Below are 27,613 nucleotides of genomic sequence, written 5' to 3' on the forward strand. Positions count from 1 at the left end.
GCATCGCCACTACCTAATTATAGGACATCTCCCCCCCCCCCAATACTCACACGGAGCGGCTGTCATCTCGGGCTCTGCTCTGGCCCCTCCATCCCAAGCAACCGCTAACCCCTTCCTGTCTATGCATTCGCCTGGTCTGGACTTTTCATAAGTGAAATCATTCTCATTTGTGAAGGCTTCCGTCTTAGTTACGAGTCAAGGCCGCACTGATAGTTTTCTGAATTAAACACTTCATCTCCCCTACTTTGTGCTTTTTATAGTAGCCTCAGATCGCACCTTATGTATAAATATTCTTCTCATAATGGTAATAAGCCCATTGAGAATAGAAACCATTTTATCATTCATTCCATAAGTCAGTAAATTTACTCAACACATTTCATGAACTCTCTTCTTGACAGGCCAAGAGTCAGCATCACAAATACTTTCGACGTGACTCGGACAAACTCCCCTTCCACCGGCGACTTACCTTGGCCCCGTTGGCTTGTGTCATCGAACCAGCCCAACTCGCCCCCGTCGGTCATGAAAACTCATTTCTCCCAGGAATAGTTTAACTGCTCGCCCTGACTATTCCATCACTGCCTTTAAAAATTACGTAGTCAAGCGAACTCACGTTGGTGATGTTGAACTTCTGAATGATGTAATCGGGGCACATCTTGTAGTCGGTCACCTTCACGAAGACGTCCCCATACTCCCGGCTGCTCTCTTCCACCGATGGCCAGTACTCCGCACACTTGTTCTACAGTTTAAAAAAGTCATGAACAGTTACGGTTTCCCATCGAAACACATTTGTCTATTAACCCTTCTTTACACAAAAACATGAAAATAAAAACGCAGTCCTTAGAAATTCTCAAAAGGTTAGTAGATTCTTTTTTAAGCACATAGGCGCTTTCAGCTCGAGGCTGGAAACGTCTCCCATTCCCCATGAACCTGTCCTGGGGATTTTCTTCCTACCACCTCCCAGACGGTGGGCCTTCCCAGGGTGGGCCTTCCCAGGGTGGACCTTCCCAGGGTAGCCGATGTGAGGGAGGAGCGCTCGTGGGTCAGCAAAACAGTGTGGTTGCCTGTGGTTCAGTTCAGGCCGGGGGATGGGGGGCTTTCTCGCATCCTGGTCACCTGACATGAGTGACCACCCACCTGCCCCAGGTCAGTTTTGTCTCAAGGATCCACAAGTACTTGTGAAATCGCTCATAGAAATCGACTGGACTTGTAACAACACCGCAAGGAAAGGGGGGGATCAATTTAAGTCCGGCAGGTGAACAGAAAGGTTGCAATTTTATCCAGATGTGCACAGCAGTGTGCAGGTGCGGATTTTATTTTCGTACGTGTGTGAAAAATTGGTGTTGCTCTGATTAAAACAGGGAGCCGTCTCAGCTGGTCACCGAGCAGGTGACCGTGGCTTTTGGGAATGCGACCTAGCGCTCTCTCTTCCCGGCCCCCCCCCACCTCCCCCCGGGAACCTTCTGGGTGCTCACCCTGTTTCCTTCTTCACACCGAGTGACCATGACAATGACCGTGGCCTTCTGTTCCCAGATCATCCTCCAGAAATCATCAACGGTTTCATCCCTGGGGCCTAGCGGGGGAACAAATACAAGCTAAGGCTTATCTTCTTTTAAGTGCTTATTAAACGATGCTTCAGAGGGAACACTGATCGTCCGATTGATTACCTTGGGCGGCGATGTACTTCCTGGGCTCCTTGAAACCCTGCGCAAAACACACACGAAGGCGAGTCATTCACTGAACACGCAGTTAGTCGTTTCCACGCAAACCCGGGAGCCAGAGGAAGCTGCTTTGGAGCCACTGTTTCCTGGCCGTGGATTTCCCTGGCCGTTTTCGGCTACAAGGGGGGTTTTCTAACTCGCTACACAAATCGGGTGGCGTTTACGAACAGCAGTTGTGACTTCACGGGTCTTTGCTCAACACCCAGAACGTTGAAAAAACTATACATCCTCCTGAGCTGTGAAGTTTTACGAGAGTAACCCAGGCTTTTCTGTGTTTTATATCCTGCCAACCCCACAGCGCCACCTGCCACCATTCAAGCCCCCTTACCAGACGTGCGCTTACTTTGGGGATTTTCAGTCAATCTTTTTAAATAAATCATCCTGAGGTTACCCTCCCATTTCTACCTGGACTCCATTCTACAGAAGAGATGGGCCCGGCTGGTGTGTCTCAGCAGCTGAGCACTGACCTATGAACCAGGAGGTCATGGTTCGATCCCCGGTCAGGGCACAGGCCCAGGTTTCGGGCTCGATCCCCAGCAGGGAGCGTGCGGGAGGCAGCCGATCAATGACTCTCTCTCATGGTTGATGTTTCTTTCTCTCCCTCTCCCTTCCTCTCTGAAATCAATAAAAACATATTTTTTTTAAAAAAATAGAAATTACCTGCCTAGACCATTGAGTCTAATATCCTGGGCACCAGAAGCATTTTGAGTCTTAGTATCACTTGATTTGTAAGGAAAAACCCTAAATTATATGTAGTCCCGACAGCCAATAATAAATACCTATTCTTGCAAATATCGGGATCTTGTTGTTTGTGGCAGTGATATTACGGGCTTACGTCAAAGCACCTCCGGTGATATTTCTAAAATTTTGCCCCGACAAAGAAGGGACCGAATGCCAGTGGCCGAGGCCCACACGGTGACGGTGTAAAATAACCTGGCAGCGAGCATTTTACTCACGTCAATGTAGCTGGCGTTTATATAGTTGGACCCTGGGTCTCCGTTTATTTCAGACAGTTCGACCCGGTTCTGGTCATCTGTCCAAAGGAAAGAAAAACAAGTCAGCGCGACAATGAAGAGCCGAGGAGCCCGGGGGCCCCGCTCCCGGCGAGCACTCACAGGGAAGGATGTCAACATAGCGGTTCTTGTTCTGGTTAAAGGGTTTCCGAGCCTCCTTGATGGTGGACTTGCTGAACACCCGGGGGATGCTCTGAAAGACACAAGATCCCGGGGTGAGGCTGGTTCAAGGGGAACAGTGTTCCCCTCGCCGTGATCACCGTGGAAACGAGCGGGCCTGGACCGCGCTTCCTTCATGCCGACGGGCAGGCTGCGTGGGGTCACGGGGGCGAGCGTGGAGGAGCGATGCCAAAGCTCACTTAGAAAACGAAGGGCGGGCTACTTGGAGGATGAGTTCCACTCTTTGAGAATAAACTCTTGGTGACAGGAAACTGAGCATTAATTGCTCTGCCCCTTCAAAATTCCCTTAAAAAAACCACCGTAATATTGCAGTAACTACATGTGGTGTCAGATGGGCACTAGAGGTGTCACGGGGACCCCGGGGTAAGTTATACAGGTGTCTCATCACGGGGGCGGACACCTGAAGCGAATCTAATATTGTACATCAACTGTAATTTAAAGATTAAAAAAAGCCCGGCCGGGCGTGGCTCAGCGGTTGAGCGTCCGCCTAGGATCCAGGTGATCGGGGTTCGATTCCCGGTCAGGGCACATGCCCGGGTTGCGGGCTGCAGCTGATCAATGACTCTCCCATTGATGTTTTTCTCTCTCTCCCTCTCCTTTCCTCTCTCTGAAATCAATCAAGATATTAAAAAAAAATAAAAATAAAATAAAAAAAGAGTTAAAAAAAAAAAGGAAAACAAAAACTCATAGTCACCGCCCACCGTGTGGCGGTTACCAGAGGGAAGGGGGTGGAGGGGTCATGAAGGGAAACGGGGCCCAAAGATACGGTGATGGAAGGAGACGGACTTGGTTGGCGAGCACACGATACAGTATACAGGTGACGCACCGCAGGACTGTGCGCTTGAGACCTACGTAATTTAATCACCAAGGTCACCCCAATACATCTGATAAAAAATAAATAAAACTAAAAAACAAAAAGAAAACCAAACATAACACGTAGTTGGGTGACTCCTGAGAATCCAAAGAAAAAAAACCAGCCAAGGAGGCGTTGCGACACAGTCTCGCAACGTGAATGATCGCAGGGGGGCATTATTGTGGAATATCGACTGGTCCCCGACTCGGGGTCTTTCCTCTGGTCCGCCCGTTTCTGCTGAGAATATCTGCCCTGACGGTGCTGATTGCTGTGTGGGATCCAGGATGAAGGCAAATTTCAACGGGATTGATCTTGATAACTGAGGGTCGTTTCCCCTTGTCTACCCAGAAGAGCCCGCACCTGAAATTCAGCCAGGAAAAGCCTCCCCTCGTCGGCAATCTTCCTCTTGTAAGTCTCCAGCAGGACGTCCGCGTGGATGGGCTCCACCGTCATCAGCTGCTTTTCATCGTCTGAAAGCAGATGAGAGACCCAGGGCCCGCGTCACACGTCTGCCTCTCAAAGGTCCACACACAGGTTACTAAATTTGCACCTTGGATTTGATCCTTGCTGATCAAGTAAAAAAAAAACTTAAGCCTTGCCGTTGTCGCGTCGGAGGAGATCCAGGTGAGATAACAGGGTTGAATTTTTATTTAAAGCGGACGGATTCAAATGTGGGCGCGTGGGGGGAGGGGGTAATTCCTTAGTTAAAAAATAGGCAGACTTACCCCTTACGACGAGTTCCTGTTGTTCATCCAAATTGCTGTGAAAATGAAAAAGGCGGGTTTTTATTCAGCATAGACTCCAGCTGACGTTCAATTCCTATGTAATAGATGCATTCGAGGAAGGAGGGAATGGGGGCGGGGGGGTAAGGAAAGAAGGGAAGAGAGTAGCAGGGGGGGACGAAGGAAGACTGGGGGTCAGGGGGCAGATGAAGGAGGCGAGGAGGCGACAATGGAATGATGAGGCCGCGGTTCGATTCCCGGTCGGGCCCGCGTTGCGGCCTCGATCCCCAGCAGGGGGCGAGCAGGAGGCAGCCGATCAGTGGCTCTCCCACTGATGTTTCTCTCTCTCCCTCTCCCTTCCTCTCTCTGAAGTCAATAAAATAAAAAAAAAGTTAAAAATAAAGAAATCCAGCCTGGCCGGGCTTGGCTCAGCGGTTGAGGATCAACCTGGGATCCAGGCGATCAGGGTTCGATTCCCGGTCAGGGCACAGGCCCGGGTGGTGGGCTCGATCAATGACTCTCTCATCATTGATGTTTCTGTCTCTCTCTCCCTTTCCTTTCCTCCCTCTGAAATCAATATATATTTTAAAAAAAGAGAAAGAAATCCACACGTAGAAAAAAACATTAATATTTAATATAAACGGACAAGACCATGCTGACAGCCTCTGGTCCGAGGTTCCGCGATGAGCCGGGTGTCACGCTGTCTTGTCATTTTTCACTTATCTGGGTCCAAACTTGCCTCCCAGGTGGGTGTCTTCATCCCTATTACTATTATTGTTATTATTATTATTATTAATTTTGAAGTCAGTGCCTACCTGGACCGTCTCTTGTGCAGGTCATAGATTTTGTAGAGAACCACGAGCAGGGCTATGGATGTCACGACAATCAGAAAGACCAGGAATGTAATCAGTGCTCTGGAATTATCTAGAAATTAAAAAAGAAATAACCCACGGAGAGAGATTACTATGCCATGTGGTTGGCTGGATTCTTTGAACAATCACCTTTGGCGTACTTACGCTTTAATATTTCCACTTGTTTTTGAGGTTTTAAAAAAAAAATAACATATTTAGAACGAGTCCCGATAAATTCCCAAGGTTGCGAACTTTGCCTGTATTATTAAGAACCCCAAAAAACGATTTTGTATCTCTAAAGGGTCATCAAAATAGAGAAGAGCGGCTCTCTTCTCTTTAAATAACGTCCTTTTATGAGTTATTTTTTATGAAATCAACAATCCTTGAATCATTGAATTTCCTAGTCCGCATTGAAGATACTGTATTTTAAGATGACACTCATCTATACATGTTTTTTTCGGGTAACTTAAAATATTATGTTTTTGAAAAATAGATAATTTAAACATTTCATAATTAAACATGATATAAACGTAAGCTATTCAAGCTGTGTAAGTGTTAATATATTTTAAGTATAAATATAATGAAGAACCAAGTGATTACTTACATGATGTTGATTGGGAAGCCCTGTCTGGAGGTCCCATATAATGCCCATTGTTGTAGCGGATCTGAATATCAGTGAGAAAAAAACAGAAAATAGTTTTCTAGTGTAAATTCTTATATTATAATGTAACACACACATTGTCTCTCATACAATGATTTTTTTATTTTCATGAAGAACATACTGGTTATCTTTAAAGTTGAAACTACAAGGTTATAGCAATATTTTAACAAATATTGTTTAAAAAGGAAATATGTAGCAGTGAAAAAGAGGTAAAGAAATCTTAGCCCAGTTAGCAATACTACTATTCTAACCCAGCACATCAAAATACTCCGAATTTAAAGTTCAATTCCCTAATAACAGGTCAATAGCTTCACATTTCATTTAAAAAGGAAAGCTCTGCCATGTAGCGTTAACAAGGGTCATCCATGAAAAGCACATGTTGATGATATGTAATGGATCGATCATATAAAGGTAATATATTGATATTTTGAAGGTCAACAATATTCTGACAAAATACTTGCTTTAAACTACTGTCTTGAGTACAAGGGGTGAACAGTGTGGAGTCAGACTTTGGAGACCTTTGAAATGTGACTGCGTCAGACCTCGGAGCTTCTCGAGTCCCTGGGAGCAGGGGTCTCAGTGACCAAGGTCCACACAGTCGTCATTAGAACAGACATCAGCCCCACAGTGACCACAGGGGTTTTAATCCTACCTCAAAGGTGTACTGGGTTGAGTAGGAGAGATCCTTCACCAGGAAGTTACAGCTTCCCTTGCGGTCATTTTTAACACAGGTGTCCCCCGTTTTGACGTCCAATATGTAGAGACCTGTACTGGGGCCGTTGAAGTGCTCGGGTTGGTCACAGGTCACCTGCATACTGTTATCTGACTTCTGCAAAACCTTTATGTTCTTGACCTTGCTCGGGGCTGTCGGAAGGAAGGAAGATCAGTTAATCATTTGGTAAACGCCCATTTCAATGACTCGACACCCTGCGTGTGCAATAGAAACAATTTTAGGTGTTCCTGGGGGGGGATGGCTGAGAAAGTGACAACAGTCCTTCCAAGAAAAAAATGGTAATGAAACATCTACAAATAAGCGTCCTGTTTAATTCAGTGAGCGTTGGCCTGTGGGTTGGGCTGGAAGCCTTGGGTGTTGATGCCATCCCCTGAGGACAGAGCAGAGGGCAGAGGAGAGGAGCCGAGCGGAGGGCCGGGTGGGCGGGAGATGACGGGAAACCAAAGGCCGACGTCCGATCCTCTGCGAATCGTGTCTGTTTTGATCGGAACGAAAGCATCAAGCTCGAGGACCTGGACGTTTTCCACCGAAAGCTCAATGACGTTAAGAACATTTACGTCTCCGGCCTTGAATAGGACGAGTTGCCTTGGTGAGCCCGGTGCCGGCGAGGGCGTCGGGGGCGACAGGCGTTGCCTTAGACACGTTTCTCTTGTTCCCTGAGCTCATGGACCTAACGTTGCCCTCAGGGCAGATCTAACGCTGGGCCCGGGGACCGCGGAGACATCAGACAGGTGGCAAGAGCCAAATGCCACTTGAAAGGAAACCCCGGATGGACCATGTGATCACAAAGATGGGAAAGTGCTGGTGACATATTTTGTTTGAAGAGGTGTTTGGTCAGGCGAGCAGAGGGGAGCAAGGGAAAGCTTTGCGGGTGAGGCGTTATGTGTCTGATTGCAGTTGATATTTCTGGATAATAAAGAAAACCATAGACAAAGCATATTTAAATCTAAGTTGGTGAGGCACTTAATTGCCTGAAAGTTTAGACACTGTACCAGTTAATATGCCCTCACGGGTCGTTTTTTATGATTCTTATGATTATCTCTGAAGAAGATAGAGAACCCAGGAAAAGTTTTAAAAGTATTGTGCTTTAAATTATTTTAAACCCTAGATGTAAACCAATGGGTCGATCAATGCACTTCCCAAAGGAAGCATAAAGGTAGATGTTCCGCATGTTAAAATGTTCACACTTTGCTCCCTGGCTTTCATAGAAAAAAAAAAAAAAATTAAAGCATATAACTTACGTGCTGCTTCTGTCTTGAATTCACATGAGCTAACATTTCCATCACGCCTTATTCTTCCGATGACATAGGCCCCTACTGATACTTTATAACTTGTAAAAGGTGTCAAAGCTTGCAAATCATACTCCGTCACCGTTTTACCTAGATTGTAGCATTTGGAATCTCGGGGGGGGGGGGAAATCAAAACATTTGAGTCATGACAAGTCAAGATCGCGACATATTTCATTTGGTGCCTACACAAAATCACTCCTAGCCAACTGCAAACCCAGTGATTGAGAAATCAACACATCCTCAAGGTTCAGAAGTACATACAACGACCAGCGATTGTACCGAACAAATTCCATCATCATAAACAATCTCAAATGTCCAAAAATGTCGGTTTCAAAGGGTTAGTTTGGTACATACACTGTTTAATAAGTGCATTTGGAAGATGGTCTCTTTCCTTTCTGGGAAAACATAGCCCACAGTGGATATCATGAAATTCTTGAGTTGGGATGTTTCAGGAGGATGATTTTTTTTAAAGCAAAACTTTTTTCTAATATTTAACCTCCAGACTTGGACCATCGATATCAGCTACTGCATGGATTTCCTTAATATGTTTTTATTGATTTTTTTTTTTTTAAGAGACAGGAAGGGAGAGAGAAAGAGAGAGAAACATTGGTGAGAGAGAAAGATCGATTGGCTGCCTCCTGCAAGCCCCCTACTGGGGACTGAGCCCAAAACCAGGGCATGTGCCCTGACTGGGAATCAAACTGGTGACCTCTTAGTGCATGGGGTGATGCTCAGCCAACTAAGCCACACTGGCAGGGCTACTGTATGGATTTTAGATGTAAATCCATTTGATCATGAATAACTAGATCTACTCAACGGTGAGCAGGCACAGTTTTAGCGCAGGGCATAAGGATGCCCTCACGGTCACCGCGGCTCACTCCCTCAACCCATTGCTAGCCCTTTCCAATTCCTGATTTCCCTTTCCCGGTACAGGATTAAATTCTATACAAATTACCTGTAGCCTCTTGTTTATAACAGAAAGTAAAATTATGAAAAACACTTTGAGGAGGATCCCAGGTAATCGTTCCTTCGGCTGAACCTTTGGAACTACAGTTAAGCTGCTGAGGTGCTCCTGGAGCTGTGAAAAGAATGAAAATAAAATATAAAAATTAAGACACGTGGAAAGATTCTTTGTATGGTAAGCATGCATTATTAACGCCCACACTTTAATTAATCCTGAATTAATAATGAAATGTTTAAAAGGACATCAGGTCATACTGAATTTGCTTGAGCGATCATTTAATAGAGTACGTGTCATCCCAGAGCGTCACTGCGACCTGAAAACACTCTGCTGACGTGAAGATGTCTGAGAGCCCCCCCCTTTTCTCTCGTGTATGTTACCACCTGGCTTTCTTGGTATTGCCAGATTTCCCTGGGCTGAAAATTGGTCATTGGTAGGACTGATGAATTTCCCAGTCCTTGTTTGAAGCATCACTCCTCACTGCTTCCAGGGACTGGTCATCAGGACTTGAGATGCAAGTTGACTAGGTATGGTTTATACTAAAACACACCCGTTTCAGGTGCAAAGTGATGGGTTTGGACACATGTATGCACCTCTATCACCGTCATGATCAAGATAGAGAACGTTCATGTCATCTCAGTCAAGTCAGCTCCCCGATGCCCTCTGAACTGCTCCTGTAACTGCAGATCCAATTGGTCTTTTCACCCATTTCATACAGATTAAACCCTGGAGCAGGTACTTCTCATGTCCTGCACACAGCGCTCTCAACACAATGTTCCAGAGATTCCATCATCTCACGTCAGTAGTCGGTAGTTCCTCTTATTTGTGAGTGGTGCTCCCCTGAAAGGGCGTACCACATTTTCCCTATCCATGCAGTGTTATTAGTTGAACTCTTGTTATCACTTGTACTGCTGGCATTTTAGTAATGATAATTATGATTCTGCCATAAACTTTTGGATTGGCCACTGTTTTATTAGCGTATTGCTCATATTACTTCTACCAGAGGCAGGATCAGAGAGGGGCCGAGGGTGGGAGCACCCCAAGAAGGAGTGATGCTCGGGGAAAAGGGAGATGAAATGGTCAGTGAGTGAACAAGCATTTCACCAACCTCACAGTCTGTTTCCACCACAAGCTCCCAAGAACCTACAATTTGCAAAACAAACAAACAAACAAACAAACAAACAAACAAATAACAAAATCTTGACAGGGGTTTGGATGCTCTGTCACTTGTTTCTAAATTCTACTTTAAAACGTTGATACAAGATACAGGTACGTTTCCCGAAACCTCTTCTCCAAATCTATAACATCAATTTCTGGGATACTCAAAGAGTCATAAGAACATAAAAAGAGAAGAAATTTTCCATATAAATGTAAATACTATACTCACTTCCAAAATCTGTTTCAATATTCCTGGTTTCTTCAATGACGATATAGTCATCATATTGTACTTTTGAAAAGCAAGTATAATTTGTTTTGGGAGTAAAGCCACTTGTGTCAATTCTCATCTTAGATGACCTAGAATTACCTGAAAGAAATAAGTATTGCATACGAATATATTAAAACAATATATTTAACTTTCTTTTTGGATTTCATATTTATAATTAATACCTATTAGATTGAAAACCTATGGAAATAGAATAATAAATAAAAGATCATGAAAACTACTAAAGCAATGCATTATTTTGTCACACTCAATTATAAAGAAAATATTAGGGAGTATAATGGATTTTGAGGGTGTCTCTAGTTTAACCGATGGAATGAGTTCCTGGTTCTCTCATCCTGCTTGTACCACAGCCGGGCATCTCCCCTCTAACAGCATGATGACAACCACTGGCACACTTATCCTCTGTGTGTGTCTGTCTCCCCAAATAGGGCCCAGCAGATGGCTTTATGCAAAGGGAGGGAGATTCCAACTCAAGCAATTCAAATAAAAGGGAATAAAAAAACATTTAATCATTAATCATTACAAAGAAATGCTATCTCGCCCAGCCCGGCTGGCGTGGCTCAGTGGTTGAGCGTCAACCTATGAACCAGGAGGTCATGGTTCGATTCCCGGTCAGAGCACATGCCCGGGTTGCATTCTCGATCCCCAGCAGGGGGCGTGCCGGAGGCAGCCGATCAATGACTCTCATCGTTGATGTTTCTCTCTCTCTCTCTCTCTCCATCTCCCTTCCTCTCTCTGAAATCAATAAAAACATATTTTTTAAAAAAGAAATGATATCTCAATTGCTGCCCCCCCCCCTTAGAACCCAAACTCATATTCCTAGAGGCACTGACCCTTCTTTTTCCATTTTTCTTTGTTTGTGAATTTTGTTGGTGGAGGGCTGACCAAGTGAACTCTTGAGTCACACGATCCTACGTTATCACACCCTTCTCTGACAACCTCTTTAGCAGCGCCTTGTGTTTAACAGGTGCCGAGAAAACGGTTGTAAATTAACTGACTTTTACTATTTCAGAAGTTATTTTTCAGGGGGAGTATTTGTGTAATTTGTACATTTGAGTGGTGTGGACAGTAAAATGATTTGACTCCAAACATATGAGAGAGAGAGATGGACAGAGAGGGGGAGGAAGGAAGAAGGAAGGAAAGAACTTCCCACCACCGCAATTCCCTGATAAGGGCTATATTCTTACCACATTGATGTGTGTACTTAATTTTACTGGCATCACAAGTAGACGTTTTTCTTTCTTCCCACTCTAAACAAATGGAAGTGCTTGCTGCTTGGTCCTGTACACAATCAACTAACCGAAAATTTTCACGATCTGTCAAGCAGAAGATATAGAAATCGGTGGTTAATATTTGATGATGTGTGTTCCATGATCAATTACAGTCCCTGAAATTACGCTCATGACAGACTTTTGAAAAAGTCTAAACTCGGGTTTTGTGTTTCTCGATTACTGTTTTTGTGTGTGTTTTTTGTTTGTTTGTTTTTTAACATCACTTATTTGGGTAGCATTTTATTTAGAATTTATGCTACTTTTAGGAAAACAGAACCCAAGCGAACACCTAGGTAAAACTGCATTTTTTTTTTCCACATTCTAAAACACTTAGTCCATTTTGAGTTTTTAAATTTATAGCTTCAGTTTTTGCATTTACTTCTGATTTTCCCCATTGAACGGTTATCACACAGAGTGTGAGGGCTTCCTCTTGGGGAGTGTCTTTTTTTTAAAAAAAAAAAATGTTATTTTCTGTTTTTAATTAATTTCAGTAATATTTAGAGAAAATAAGTTTAAAAACATTGATACTTACCTGGTGGTACATATAATTCTAAAATTTTCTCTGGAGCTCCACATGTGTCATGAGAGATACTAACATTGATATTTTCACATTCTTTTAGGTTAGGGATCATTTTGTTGATACATGGATTAGATGTACAGTTTACTTCCTCATTAACTTTTAGTTCTGCGGTAAATAATTTAGTTGTACTGTTATAATGGTAAACTGCACGGGCGTTGGCAAATTTGTCACCTGAAAAGAAATGAAGCAAAGCGGTGAGGGTTATTTTATTTTTCAGAACAAACCGACCTGCATGTAATGCAAACTCCTTAACTAGCAAATCGCTAACAAAATCCCCCCAGGAACATGGAAACTAGAGACACGTCCGGCCCCTCTGGAGTTTTCCTTCATAACTCCCTTTACTGCTTTATCAAGGACCCCGGCTTGTAAATTCCCATTTGGGTGATTATCAGATTAATGTCCCTCTTCCTTTCTGGACTCCGAGCAAAAGATCATTCCCTTAAATCCAGGTCCCTGCCTAAAACCTGTCACTAGTGGGCGCTCAATAATTACTTGTTGAATTGATGACCAAACGGATGATATTTTATTTTTTTGCTTTACAATGTCCTTTTGTTTATTTACTTATTTCATTATTTATTTACTTAGTTATATCAAATTTACTGGGGTGACAGAGACGGACAGTGACAGATGTTTTGAACTTCTTGATAAGCCTTCGGGGATTATCCACATGTTGTGTTGACCACACATTCTATGCCACCCCAAAGCCAACTTGCTGCCGTTTCATTTTACAAACACCCAAACTGGAGTCGAGTGGCTTCCCCAAAGGTTGTTCAGCTCAGCGTCGTGAATCCTGATATTCAAAACTAGGTCTGAAGAGGGAGGCGTCCAAGCCTCCTGCCCCCACCCCCACCCCAAGGACGCCGGCTCTTAAGGCTTGGAAATCATCATTGGCGAGACGTTAGAGCTGGTGAGCTGAGTCTGCCCGGGGGGTCTTGGGAGCTGGGCCCAAAGAAGGAAATTATTAAAGTATTTCTTTTATGCTGTCTCTGGGGAGGTAAACTTACCACATGGTTGCTTAGTTGTAGTAGGAACTGTAATAGAGAAAAAAAAATTCATGTTAGGATTTCTCTGCTATAGTCATTTGGGGGTGGGGGGGGCCTACGTAGCGTCTATAGGGGTAGGTTTGACGGATCACACAGGGCTTGAGGTTCCTGGGGACAATGCTGGAGTTCAAAACTTCAGACGTCATAAACGAATGAGCTAAAGTTCTATAAAACACTTTCACGAATTCACCCGATCAACACAATTGGGATAGTCATACTATTAAGATTTTGGGGGGGCACACTTGTGATTATGGTACAGTGACACACAGCCATAACATTCTCAAGACACATCCCTTGATTTACCTCATCGTAGATTGATATAACCTCTAGAGAGGCCCGTTGACATGTTTGTTGAAAAAAATCAGAAAATAGGCAAGGGGTGCTCCATTCTCTAATTTGACCTTTGTAAGAAATCACACACTGAGATGTATCTTTTGAGCGTGGGATTTAACAGAACTGGGTGGAGACGTGCTCCGTGGGATCCTGCTACTCTGGTCTTTGAGCTCAAGAGTTTGTGGGAGGCAGTGGCCTCGCAGGCTCGGCCCTGGGGACCACGGACAGGCACCCCGATGGCCGGCCCGTCTGTACCCTGCAGGCCCTGCCTCTGCCCATGGCCCACGCTGTGCGGCTGGAGCTCAGGCCTCTGCTACTCGGCACCTAGAAGGCCCAGCCCGTTAAGAGAATCGCTTCTTTTTCATACCGACAGCTAACCCCGCTCTTAGAGAAAGGAGCCCTCGTCTGGTTGGTCATTTCTGCTCACGTTTTCATAAAGTACACAACTCCGGGGGGACGGCGCTACTATAGGGACACCATAGGTCACATCCTATGCATTCTATACATTCTGTATGTTATCCCCTGGTCTCATCGCCTGCCATTCCCACCCTCAGGTCCACGACCCTCAATTGAACTTCTCAAAGCAAAGGCCCTTCTGTGAGTGCGCCCCAGGCGGGTGCTGGAGCTGTGTCTGCATGACTGGGGGTGAGGCTGTCACCTATGGTGGTGGAAGCGGATGAGAAGCTGCTTGCAGCAGGGCTCTGAGTGGATGTTGGTGGAAGGGCCAAACCTGCAAGGAAACGGAACAGAAGGATGAAAGTTAATGAGTTTGCCAGGTCGCAGGGCAAGGGGAAGACACTTGAGTGAAGCGACTCTCCTGGCTGCATCTTTGCTAGAGGGGCCTCCTGTGAACCGACACTCGCTTGTTTCCAAAATAAGATCGTGGACCAAAGACTTATCTACATGTGACCTTTAAGAGAACGAAGAGTCCACGTGATGTGAACTAAACATTGTCTAAGCTGAGAGCAAAGTCCTCAATCTTTGGTGGGATTCTTACCGGGTGTGTGACCCTCAACCTACCCCCTCTCTCAACCATGACCCTTGTTAACTACTAATAAGGATGCCAGTTACTCTCTTGCGCCTTGCATTTCATACCAGGCCTTTTATAATCTTCAGTCCCCACTGAAACGAGTATCACTGTACCCATTTTACAGGAGGAAAAACTGATACTCAGAAAGTATCAGTCACTTGTGCCCAAGTCAGCTACGAAGGTGAAGAGGCTGGATTTGGTCCCAGGGCTACACAACATGAAAGGCTCTTATTTCTCCTTTGCCACGAGCTTTTATAATAATAATAATAATAATAATAATAATAATAATAAAAAATAAAAGAAAATACACCCAGGAAAAGCTTCCCTGAGAGTTTCTTCTGTCTAATTCTGTATCGACATGCAAGCTGGAACCTGCCCACAGTGTTTGGGGTGACACACAGAGCTGTGTTCAGGTTTAAGTTTCCATCTCCTTAGCCGTAACCCAGACCCCCAGAGCGCTGCGGCCCGACCTGAGGAGTTGGTGGTGCTGTTGGAGGTGCGTGTGGGTGAGGCAGTGGGGCTGCTGTGTGCAGGGCTGGGGGCGGCTGCTGGCGGGACAGCGGTGACTGCAGGAAAGGTGCTGAGAACCATCTCTGCTGGGGTACCTGCAATCAGAAAGGCCGTCAGCACTGTCCCTCGGCCCTGCCCACCAGGGCAGTGGCCAGCGTAGCCAGGATCGCTGCCGCTAAGCCAAGCAACAAATCATCAGCCACTTCTGTCAAACCACAATATACGCACTCTATAAAGCCAGGAGAAACAGCGAGGCCGTGGGAGCGATCGGCTCCAGGACTGACAACTTGAAATCTACGATGCTTTGTCGCTAGAGCCCAAATTTTAAATGTACTTGGGACCTTGGGAGGCAGCTTGGACAGCCTGCAATATCAAAATTGGACCCAAGTGCCCTGGCCGGTGTGGCTCAGTCGGTTGAGTGTCGTCCTGTGCACTGAGAGGTCACCGGTTCGATTCCCGGTCAGGACACATGCCCTCGATCCCCAGTAGGGAGTGTGCAGGAGGCAGCTGATTGATGGTTCTCTCCCTCTCCCTTCCTCTCTCTCTCTCTGAAATCAATAAAAATGTATTTTTTTTAAAAAAATGCACCAAAGTGACTGAGTAGGGTGCTGGTTTGCTGGTGCTGAGACCCTAAAGACGGGAGGGGTGCTCTGAGAGTCAAAGGCCCTGTTATGTTGTCAGAGGGGGAACTGTTACACCCCACATGCTGAGGGCCACCTCCCATGGGGTGCAGGTCTCTGGGGAGTGGTCCCTCGTGCAGGTGCTTAGTTCTATTTTTCTTAAAATAGAGCCGAGCTGGCTCCTGCCTGTGCAGCTGCTGAGCTGAGCTCGGGGCATTTTCCTTTCCAGTTGGTGGTCACAACTCTACTTTCACTCTATGGGCTGCCCCGGCCAAGAGACATCAAACTGGCTCAGAACCAAAGGACGTCCCTGTTACCCTGACATCGTCACCCTCATTTTCTAACTGCAATGAGCTCATCGCTACAGGATGAAGCGTTGCAGCCGGAGAGACTGCACACGGGCTTGGGTAAGACTTTGCATTGTCAAGTTCAAAGCACGCAAGGCCCGTCACGTGGTCCCCCAGGTGCCACACCCAGAAGTCCAGCACAGGCAGTCAGTGTGAACCCACGGGGGGGCTGTCTGGGCCAAAGCAAAAGGACCACAAGCCAGCCCCTATTTGAGCTTGTTTGGCTGTTTCACAGCCATCAGCTCATTGACATCTGCAGCCAGACTCTCTGTGTCTTGGCCAAGGGGGGCCCGTGTGCCCATTCTGAACACGGCTTGGATGCAAGACCTGGGGCCTCCTCCAGTCCAGTCCCTTCCTCAAGTTCACACATCCATCCCATTCCATCGGAAAATGCACCTGCCAAAATTTGGGGTTTGGGGTCTCGGCGCTGTCTTCAAAGCCCACTACAGAGCCACATTCAACTAAACCAGAAAATACTAAGGTAAATACCAGCGCCTCAGAGGAGACTCCAACAGAGCAACAAGAGGGGGAGAGTCTCACAGCCTTTCACGGAAGAATTCGGACACAGAACTGACCCTCTGCGAGGTCCTCAAACCAGCTGGGCGTCTTTCAGCCTTTTTTGCCCTTAGCCTGAGAGACCCTTGTCCGCGGGCTGCCCTGAGCGCCCCCGACTCACTCTGCCCCTTCCCGAGTTCCCCGCCTCCCTGGCTCAATTTGAAAACCACTGTCCCTCGTGCAGGGAATCTCCGCAAAGGCTTAGGAGTGGCATCCCCAATTTAATTAGGTCAATTCGTCCTAATAGATTTCTAATGAGTGGAATCAGCCACCGTGCGAATTCCTTGATTGGGACGGAGCAGAGGGTGTGTGTGACAATCCGCCGGCTGGCTGGTCCTCTCGGGTTATTTTCCAGCTCTTTCCTGGCCGCAATTTCTGAAACTGCAGATTTGCTAAAAGCTCCACATCTTTTTACTGCGGTTCCCATGGCAGCAGGAAGGAGGCAGGGAGGTGAGAATGGCTCTTTCCCAGCTGTTTAAAGTTTGCTGATGGCCTGGAATTATTTTTTATGCCGAGGGAACGGTTTTACTGCTGCAAAATAGCAGTCGTTCGATGTGATATGTTTGGCTTCCAGGTTTGACTCCTGCTTCACGTGAGACCCACTCCAGCGCCAGCTCTCGGGGCTCCTGGTTCACACCTTTAACCTCCAGGCACTGGGGTCACTAACTTATCTCTGTGACTGTTTGTAACCTGACAAACATGCTTGCGTTTTGGGATAAAAAGGGGCACCACAAAGCGCTGTGGATACCGATTTTGGGAAGACCGGGGAGAGAGTGTTTCGCCTCGTTTTGATAAATAGAGGGACGCAGGTGCTGTCAATCACACCTGGGAACAGAGGTCATTGGCCAGAACGGCGTGGCCACCGCAAGCCCGGGAAGATTTGGGAAACTTCATTCTGTGAGCAAAGAAACTCTCTTATGCTCTTGGTTCCGCTTGGCACCATTGGGTCATGGCTCTCGCTTGGCTTCCTGGCATTCTCCCAATTGGCCCACAGCCATGGGGACCCCACATGCGATGGACTGATGGACTCTACTAGCCGGATGCTGGACTGGACCCGGCTGCAACGTGGAAAGGAAACTAGACACTGGCTCTGATTTTAGCTCGACTGAAGCCCCAGCTACACTTCTTCTATGGCCGGACAAAGGGAAATGGGATTTTGGAAACCCAGGGGTGTCATTCCACACAAATAAAAAAGACTCGTCTTCCCGTGCGAGTCTCAGGAAATTTTTTTCCTCGGGATATCGCAAGAAGCCCACCCTGGCAACGCCCAGTGGGGGAGGGGATGCCACACTTGGTCCGGCATCGCACCCACTGAGCAGGTGGCTGAATTCCCTCACCCCAGCCTCAAGCTCAGACGTTTTCATGCTCTGCACATTCACACAAGCCTGACCCCGCAAACCTGCTGTGTCATTGCCGCCCGGAGCCAGGGTGCGTGCGAGAAGGGGAGCCTTGCTGGGTGCCTGAGGGTCTGCTTGATGGGGAAGGTGAGGTGGCTGCTCTGATGTGGTGCCTAAGGTAAGAAAGGGACATTTATTTCATCAATATTTCCCCGCTGCAGAGGGAAAAGTTAAGTACCACGAGGTTATGCAAAGCAAGCGCTAGTATTGTTTACCAAACTCTGGAATGGCCCAATCTATTAAAATCTGTGTCTGCCCGTATTTAATTCTTTTACTTCGTTTTTTAAAATAACGCAAATATCCCTGGGTAGGAAATATCCAAATTAACAAAGCTGGATTATAAGTCCTCAGTGTGCGTGCTTTTTAAAAATAAATTCTCTCCAATAATTTTCTGATACTCAGAACCGGGAATCGAACAAAGAAAGATTCTGCTTGGGCAGGGGGATAACTAACAGCCCAGGAGGGAGAGGCTGACAAAGACTGAGAGAGGGTGTTTGGGCCTCTCCGGGGCTCCAGAAAACCCACGTGAGCAGGACCCAGGAGATCAGAGGGCACCAGAGAAAGCCCCCACCTCCCACCCTGATGTAACTCACAGGGGTTTCCCTCCCTCCCCACCCCCTCCCCTATCAGTGAACATTCTTTACTTCGATTGGCCAATATTTCCTAAATACCTAGATGTCCTACATTTCACGCACTTTAATAAAAACACATGCATAGAAACTGAACACATGATTTAGTTAAAAAAAAAAACAAAACTGGTTGTGCTAACTTTAGAATTAAAAAAAAAAAAAAAGCCCGGCTGGTGTGGCTCAGTTGGCTGGGCACAGTCCCATTCACTGGGCGGTCACAGGTTCGATCCCCGGTCAGCGCCCAGGCCCAGGTTGCGGGCTCGATCCCCAGCAGGGCCGTGCAGGAGGCAGCCGGTCGACGCTCGGCTCTCACGTCAATGTTTCTTTCTCTCTCTTCCCCTCTCCCTTCCTCTCTCTGAAATCAATAAAAGCATATATATATATATTTTTTTTTTTTTTTAAAAAAAGACAAGTTTCCCGTCATCTCGGTTCAGGTGACATCTGCGCTGACCTGGCAAGTCAGGCTGACTAGCATTATCCCGCGGGTTCAGGGGTGTCTCTGCGGAGGGACCCCCCGCACTAAAAGCTGAGGAGCGGCTCTCCGGCTGGGAGGTGCTTGCGTGTGAGGATGTCTGGGTGCCGGCAGGTGAGTGGGTGGGTGCGGGCGGAGCGGTGGGCTTCCCCGGTGGGCTCAGTCCTGTGATGTCGTGGGAGACGGAAAAGCAGAAAATAAATATGTGAATCACATCCCGAGACGTCTCCGCAGCTGAGGTCAGGGACCTCCCAGTCCTCATGCTACGGGGACAATACATGCCCACGTGTGTTTATCTGCACACACCATCCACATGGCACGTTGTGTGCGTGTATCTGTAAACGCACATACGTCACGCTCAGGCGTATATACAAAGATGCACACAGAGGCACATATGAGGCACACCCAGTAAAAACCAGCCTCGGAGCAGTGGCTAAAGTAAGGCCCAGCTGGTGGGGTTAACCCGGCCGTTCCCCGCCCATCGCGGGCGCTCCAGGCCCGCAGCAAGCCGCTCTCACGGCGGGGGCGCGATGCGTGAGGCCGTCGAAAGAAACCGTGAAAGGCTGGTCCGCAAAGAGCGGACCAGAGCAAGACAGGGTCGCGTGGGAGCGTTGGGAGGAAGAGGCTTCCGTTCCCAGCTCTGCCCAGGCCCGGTGCCCCCCGCCCGCCTTGGAGACACCGCGGGTCCCCAGGGGCGACCGCTCTGATCTGCACTTTGGGTCACATTTTAACTCACCCGGTTTCAGGTTCGGAGGCTCGTTCTGAGAGAGTCGGTGCAGGGATACCTGCGACTCTCCCAGCAAAGGGGCGGGTCCCCCAGCATTTTGAACAGTCGCCCCCACACGGCCCCTGCCCAGCCCTCCTGCAAGAGCGGCCCGTTCATCCGCTTGGGGGGACGCGCTCCCCCGGAAAAGGAGCCAGGCCGCGCTGCACGGAGAGGCCCGGGCCGAGTCCGTGGGATGCGCATTAACGGCTTTCATGTTTATAAGCTTCTCTGCCATGTTACAAAAGTATAAAATTCTAATGTTAGATCTTTTTTTTAAAAAAAAATAAATAAAAGAAGATGCTTCCCGGGCAGAGTCGGGAGTGTTCTGTTACTGCTTGTCCAGTCCTCTGTGTCCAGAGTTGGAAATGGATTTTTATTTAATGACAACAGTGACTCCTTCAATAGCCCGATTCTCAGGGCATTTCGCACGTGCCTCGTTGGGACCGCGTATTATGATCATTAAATCAGAATTGTCTTATCCCTTCACTCACCTTCTTAATTCGTACCTTCAGCGGCAGGATTAATCAGGAAATCAATACCACATTTTCAACAACGGGGACATTTAAGTGGTGGGGTTTATTTTTAACCCAATGCCGCCTAATGTTCCTCTCTTATTTCGCATGTAGCCTGTGTAAATTTACTTTCAGCATCTGCGTTGTTTAAATTCAATTTATCACAGGATCAGGACGCTTGTTAAGGCTAAATTCAGATGTGACAGTTGAATTTGGAAATAATTATTTACAAAATATCTTAATAGCCTCAAAATCTTTCTCTTGAAGGGGGATATGTTTTATATATCATTATGTTTAAATTCTCCCTAATTTCTCAAAGAGTCCCTTAACCTATTTTGAACGATGAAGGTTTGTGATCTAACTCAAATTGATTTATTTGTAGTGTTGACGTTTAAAAAGAGATGGGAATCCTGCCGTGGGATTTACTGTCGGGTTTAAGAAAAGCTGTACCTTCTACGTCATAACACGTATACAAATAACAATGCGTTCAGGGGGTTCTCCACCTTTACATCTTATAAACAGAAATGTTAACAAGAGAATGTTCTGTTCACGAAAGTTTGGGCTTACAAAACGATTTCATTAGATAATCACAGAAAACTCTATCAACATTAAGTATATAAACTTGGCAACAAAAAAATAAGTAAAATGGAAATATTAATTCTTACCGGGAGTAGGAGTCCCTGCATTTCCTGCAAAAGAGAAAACGAAAACCTCTTAGAAAGTTTCAAATTTCACACACACACGTGTAAGCATAAGTTAGATTTATATACATAGGTAGATATATATATATATATATATATATATATATATATATATATATATATATATGTGTGTGTGTGTATTTGTATATATAAAATCTCTTAGTTCATTTCCACAAAGTGACAATTTCAGTACCTTTTACCCCAATGAAACTTAATATTCTATTTACAAAGCCTAAGTTGTCAAAACTACGCTACACATTTTTGAATTTTCAGGTAAAATAAAATAGAGTAAAGGAGAACCATTGGGATTCATTTCAAGCCTGCAAAAGGCTTTGAAAGTTTTTTCCGATGGCATCACTTATTTCTTGGGTACTGAGTATTTTTGAGGCCCTACTGTGTGCTAGACACCTTCTAGGGGTGTCATATGACCAGGATGGAGCAACTCCCTGCCCCTAATCGGCTCAGTTCAGTGTGAAGTTTAGACCCACAAAAACAACGACAAATGCCACAGTGGAACTCAGACGACAGGCCACGAAGAGGAGGGTGAGTTTCTCCTGAGCGATGGACGCCCTTGGCTCCAGGGACACCGAGGGGAAATCTGATGGGAGGGTTGGTGGCAGAGGCCCGAGGACGCCACTCTGCCTGCTCTGGCTCCATTGCTCACTCCACGCACACTGTGCTCTGCGGTTCTGACTGACCGCCACCAAAATACGGATAGAGCATCTTATAAAAAGGAATCAAAATCCGTCACGAGAAGAAGAGTGCGGGGACCGTAAGGAAGCTACTGCTTTTTTAACATCAGAACTGCGGGCACAAGAGCAGATACCCCAGGACGTTCTCCACGGTGCCCTCTCCACCAGCCCACTCACGGTCAGAGCCGCAGACGTGCTACCTTAGTTCCAACGGGGTCAAACGCGACGCGTTTTTAGAAGGAAATACGGGATAATAGAGCTAGTTTACGTTTTGAAAAGGAGAGAAAGATGAAGTACCCAAATGCAGAAGACACTGTCTAGAGAGTCATCTGCTCTACAGAATAATTTAAGGATGGTGTATTAGTTGCCAGTATTTATGGAGCGTTTGCTGGGTGCCGGACACGAGGCTGCACCTTTTGCGCGTATTTCCTCTCTCAAGCACCACAGCAGCCCTGAGGAGCTTGGAAAAGCCGAGCGCCTGGCCAAGGCCGCAAGGCCTGTGTGTGCTCGCCCGGCCTTGGCCTTAGCCCGCCAGGCTCCGCAGGCCACGCTCTCAACCCCCGGGCCCCCTGCGTTCCTAGTCCTTCTAGCCGGTTCTCTCCATCAGGCATGGAGAGTCTCTTAGCCAATGTTTTAGGTTCCAGAGAGACTGGTGTTTATGAAAAGCTCACAAGCTGAGTCAGAAGCATCCTACTCAGAATTAGACTACAGAGTCAATGACACAGAGGGCCACAGATGCTAAAATAAACTTACCCCTCAATAACAGATATTCAGATGAAATTCTACATGTATGGTACAGACAAATATTAGAAAATTTAGAGAGGTGTCTGTTTAATTTACTACCGAATATTATTTTGATGGGAAAGTCAACCAAACTACAGAGGCATCCATATTTCTAAAGGTATGAACTGCATTGAAATCTCTCTTACATTCTAGAATCAAACAAAAAAAATTAATAAAATAGAGCTCAGTGATAAACTTAGTGTTTTTATATACTATCTGTTTACTTTACTCTTCTGGGGATATTTTCTTTTCTTTTTTTAAAAATACCTGCTGGGTTTTCGTCTAGACAAAGGAATATCTGGAAATGTTCCAGTAGGCGGCACCATAGCACCAAAAATCTGTCAGCCGCCTCTCAGTGGGCTCTTTCCCAGTTACGGCGCTGCTGAGAATCACCAGCGGAACTGACCGGGGATATTAAACAGATGAAAATGTGATCACAGGCCTCTTGATCTTCAAAGCTCCGTTGCTCCAACACATGCGCCGTTACTGAATTTACCTTTCCCAGTGTGTTCCTCTTATGACTCAAAATGTTCAAGGGATGGCCCGGCGATGCTACCTTGAAGTCCCACCCCTCAGGCCCTCCCCATCAGAGATTTCAGCAAGCACTAGGGCTCAACTGAGTGAAAATGACATTTCGAAAGACGGACTTGGGCTTTAGATACCCCTTCCCACTCCCCACACCCGCCCCCCAAGAAAGAAACGGGATGCCATTTCCAAGGGGAATGAAACCCGTCTGGTTCGACAGATCTAAGAACAAGGTCAGAAGGGTGGAATGAAACGATGAAATCAATACTGATTCTCAGCATCTCCCTTAAAAAACCTCAAAAAGCGAATCAACACAAAAAATAAGGGCCAGCTCAAACATACGCGTGGTTTTTCTTGCTTAGTGAGGCACAATCATAACCCAACTCATGAATAAAAGGAAAGATCCCCCTTTTACCTACTCTGTAGACCTGATAAGCGGGCCACAGGCAGCCAACCCAATAGGTCCTGTCAATCGAGCGAGTATTTACAGGAGCGAGCGCACTGGGCACGTGACAAGTTCTTATCTGACCTCATCGAGCCGGAGGAAACCGTCTTTCCTTCCCTCCCTCTGTTACTTTATCAGTAAATATAATAATCACGGCGCCCGTGGCTGAAACACTGTCATGGACAAGACACCACGCAAATCTCTTCACCTGTGATTTTGCGCGTAATCGCTCCAGCCAGCCAACGAGTCGGCAGTTACTTCTCCTATTTTATGGGGAATGACTGTGAGGCTTAAAGAGGTTGGTAAATCACATTGTTGCAGGCCTAGGAAGGGTGGGATGTAAAAGATGGTGTGTCTAATAATAATTATCTTGCTCTTTTTATGGGAAGATGTAGCTTCTAGTGTCATTATGCCTGGAATCCCACGGATATAGCAGTGGCCTCCCGCCACCAGAAGACAGTTTCAGACAGTTCAAATCGCATAGAAACACAGGACGCTGATCTCAACGGGCATGTAGCTCCTTTGATAAACTCAACGAGCTGAGATGCCCCTGTGATTTCATGCAATTGAGTGAGGCCCGCGATCTACTATGCCTAACAGGTCGTGTGAGCCATCCAAGTGGGATTCAGAGGAAGTCAGACATCAAAACTTATTTTTAAGAAGAGCAAATTGCTGAACAATGACTATAAAATAGGTAGATGTTGACTGTTTAGGAAAAAAAAAAAAAAATAGAGGGAGGGGTAACGTGAAGGGGCCCTTGACGACCGTGGTAGGAACCCGACCTTCAGAATGTTTACCCGGATCCTGAAGGAGGGCAAAATGGAACATACTTGCAAAGGTTTTACTCTTATGAAGCCTATGGTTTAAACACACACAAGAAAAAGCTTGTACCTTGTCCAAGAGGCGACGAGGAAGTGCAGGGCAAGGGGAGCTCTGGGTGGGGAAGGGGCAGGGTGAGGAGGGTGAGGGGGCCGGGCCTCTAGTCCTGTAGCCGATTCCTTACAGCGCGGTCCACACAGCTTTCAGAAGGAACCAGGAGGGAAATCTAAACGATGTTCTTTGGGGAGGTGGGAGGGACCAAATGCAAGGCAAGAAGCTCCAAACAGGCAATGAATGCTGGATCGTGGGGAGGCCGCCTCACCCCCTCGAGTCCCATCTCGCAAACAGGACCAAACGTGGCCGTGGAAGTTGGTCATAAACGCCGACCAGGGCCCCGCCGGCTTCCCCTCATTTCCCCTTAATGAAAACGCCCAGCGGACGCCCCTGAGCACCCTCAGCACGAAGGGAGCCCAGGCGGGCCGAGCGGGGACAGCCGGGCTGTGACACAGAAGGGCTTAGGGTGAGCCTCACGCAGGCTGTTTGCACAGCTCGGAGCTCGGGGGCTCTGTGGTTTCTCCTCCTTGCTCTGCTTCTGTTTCTTCTTCTGAGACGTGATAGGAAAGGAAGGGGTGCAGCTCGTGTGGTTAAGCTTCCAAATGGTGCAACGGGGTTGCCATGGCACCAGGACAACCAGCCCCACCTGGGGGGAACCGCAGCTCCTTCCCTTTTAAATCCACGCCGTCTGCTGAGGCTTGGGACTGCTTGCCCGGGAACGGAGCGTCGGGGGCCTTTGCTTTTGTTTCCGTGAAAATGCGTTTCAAAGATAAAGCGATTCACTTCATTTAGGGAAGAGTTCTTTTTGTAAAGCCTGGCCAAGGATATTTTCATGGAAAGAAAGAAAAAAAAGCCAATCTTGTCTTTAATAACTTTAACAAGTAGCCCTCTCTTTGGCCAGCAAGGAAACGGGATTAATTAATTACATAGTGAAACTTGGAGAAGATAGGTCACAGAGAAAAAAGCAGGATAACTGTGCTTGCTGGTAAATAGAATTCACATCCCTTCGACCTCAAGGTGATCAGACGGCCCAACAGAGTCAAGGCGAAGGCATTCCCCGTTGGAGCAGAGCCTCTTGGCCTCACGTGTGAGATCACTCTCCCTCTAGCACACACCACGTCGGGTCCTCCGCAAGCGAACGTCCTGAGCTCGGTAAGCCGAGCGACTTCCTCAGTGTCACACTCCATGTCTCACAAAGGTGCCATCTGAACACACACACGTGGGGCCACTTTGCCCCCTTGCCACGTTACGTGACGCGCTTCAGGCCTGCGTGGTAACAATTTTCCACGCTGAGTATGTCTGCCAATTGTCTTACATTGTCCCTAAAAATAATTGCTTCCTGAAACAGAAACTATTAAAATAATATATTAACGCCCATAAGTCATAAATCCTGGAGGGGGTTAGGAAGATAACTGTTTATTTAACGGCTTTGGTAAAATTCACGTTGGCTCAGTTTCTCATGCCCTTTTAGGTCATAGTTTTCCTTTACCTTGAGTTTAAAAACCAAACTTTTTTTTCCTTTTTGAATCCTCCTACTATCTCTAGGTGACAAGGCTTGTGACTCTTGTTTTATAAATGAGGAAATGAACACGATGCCTGCTTAAATAAATCGCTCAGATACAGAGTGGATCAGTAAGAGGGTCAGTGAATCCCAGGTCTGCCAGGAGCCCAGGCCTGTGCCTCTCCCGCTGACCGCGCCAGGCCACTCCCTGCGGCAGAGGGTTCATCCGCATCACTCCCTGGAGCTCAGGGGCAGAGCCCTGACTCTCTGATACCTGGAGCCTGGGCTTCTTCCCCCTGCCCTTACCCTTGACTATGTCTAACTGTGTCCTGTCTCCCCAGCTTCTGGGCTTGGTTTCTAAATTACAGCTTCCTCCCTCCCGTGGGCCAGGCGCGGCCCCGCCCGCCCCCCGGAGCCGCAGGGTGTCTTTCCTGTGAGGGGTTTTAATAGAAAGCCCGACCTCTTTCCTATTGTGAATGAAGGCCCTCCACCGGCGCCTCCGACCGGCCTTTCCAAGAGCGTTATCCGCATCCTGGCGACTCTCCCAGCAAAGGGGCGGGTCCTCCAGCATTTCGAACAGTCGCCCCCACACGGCCCCTGCCCAGCCCTCCTGCAAGAACGGCCCGTTTATCCGCTTGGGGGGAACGCGCTCCCCCGGAAAAGGAGCCAGGCCGCGCTGCACGGAGAGGCCCGGGCCGAGTCCGTGGGATGCGCATTAACGGTTTTCATGTTTATAAGCTTCTCTGCCATGTTACAAAAGTATAAAATTCTAATGTTAGATCTTTTTTTTAAAAAAAATAAATAAAAGAAGATGCTTCCCGGGCAGAGTCGGGAGTGTTCTGTTACTACTTGTCTAGTTCTCTGTGTCCAGAGTTGGAAATGGATTTTTATTTAATGACAACAGTGACTCCTTCAATAGCCCGATTCTCAGGGCATTTCACACGTGCCTCGTTGGGACCGCGTATTATGATCATTAAATCAGAATTGTCTTATCCCTTCACTCACCTTCTTAATTCATACCGTCAGCGGCAGGATTAATCAGGAAATCAATACCACATTTTCAACAACAGGAACATTTAAGTGGTGGGGTTTATTTTTAACCCAATGCCGCCTAATGTTCCTCTCTTATTTCGCATGTAGCCTGCGTAAATTTATTTTCAGCATCTGCGTTGTTTAAACTTAATTTATCTCAGGGTCAGGCCACTTGTCTTCAGGACAGAGGCCCGGACTTTCTCTTTGCTGTGCTCTCCCCAGCTCAGAGCTCACTGCTTTGCGGTGAGTATTCGACAGCAGCTAGAACGTGTGAATGAAAACGAATGAATGAATGACTGTCCCTGCCCTTGTTGCCCATCAGCATCGCAACCACACCAAAATCGTGGCTTTCCAGACTCATTTGGCCCGAGAAGTCGGCAGCTTATATCACCACCTATTATGAGGCGGAATTATTTCCATCTGAGGCAAGCTTACTGTTTCCCTTTGATCTTTGCACATCGGGAAGTTTGTCTGATCGAATGACCTCCTATAAATTCAATCACAGCAAGTGATGACCGGCTGTGCCAAGGAGCAGACCCAGTCAGGGCCCCAGTGCCTTTCATAATCCCAT

At 46.9% G+C, this 27,613-nt stretch overlaps 1 protein-coding gene across 4 annotated transcripts in view; it reads right to left on the minus strand.

Moving 5' to 3' along the window:
• Positions 1 to 27,613, minus strand: part of PTPRC (protein tyrosine phosphatase receptor type C) — a 62,212-nt gene that overhangs the window by 10,014 nt on the left and 24,585 nt on the right. For 2 of the 4 annotated variants that reach the window (XM_081123882.1, XM_081123881.1), the window contains 20 exons: positions 21,156 to 21,179; positions 18,114 to 18,224; positions 15,153 to 15,287; positions 14,311 to 14,382; positions 13,281 to 13,307; positions 12,229 to 12,447; positions 11,613 to 11,741; positions 10,369 to 10,506; positions 8,976 to 9,098; positions 7,973 to 8,131; positions 6,651 to 6,862; positions 5,942 to 6,002; positions 5,302 to 5,410; positions 4,490 to 4,524; positions 4,125 to 4,234; positions 2,834 to 2,924; positions 2,675 to 2,751; positions 1,665 to 1,701; positions 1,473 to 1,570; positions 611 to 736 (listed from right to left, as the gene is read on the minus strand). In XM_081123882.1, coding sequence (XP_080980008.1) covers positions 611 to 736; positions 1,473 to 1,570; positions 1,665 to 1,701; positions 2,675 to 2,751; positions 2,834 to 2,924; positions 4,125 to 4,234; positions 4,490 to 4,524; positions 5,302 to 5,410; positions 5,942 to 6,002; positions 6,651 to 6,862; positions 7,973 to 8,131; positions 8,976 to 9,098; positions 10,369 to 10,506; positions 11,613 to 11,741; positions 12,229 to 12,447; positions 13,281 to 13,307; positions 14,311 to 14,382; positions 15,153 to 15,287; positions 18,114 to 18,224; positions 21,156 to 21,179 — 2,093 coding nt within the window. The remainder of the gene's footprint in view (positions 1 to 610; positions 737 to 1,472; positions 1,571 to 1,664; positions 1,702 to 2,674; positions 2,752 to 2,833; positions 2,925 to 4,124; positions 4,235 to 4,489; positions 4,525 to 5,301; positions 5,411 to 5,941; positions 6,003 to 6,650; positions 6,863 to 7,972; positions 8,132 to 8,975; positions 9,099 to 10,368; positions 10,507 to 11,612; positions 11,742 to 12,228; positions 12,448 to 13,280; positions 13,308 to 14,310; positions 14,383 to 15,152; positions 15,288 to 18,113; positions 18,225 to 21,155; positions 21,180 to 27,613) is intronic. The other 2 variants (XM_081123883.1, XM_081123884.1) reach the window with 2 other exon arrangements.

The sequence above is a fragment of the Miniopterus schreibersii genome (genome assembly GCF_964146895.1).
Source record: "Miniopterus schreibersii genome assembly, chromosome: 21".
In the NCBI taxonomy this organism is placed as follows: domain Eukaryota; kingdom Metazoa; phylum Chordata; class Mammalia; order Chiroptera; family Miniopteridae; genus Miniopterus; species Miniopterus schreibersii.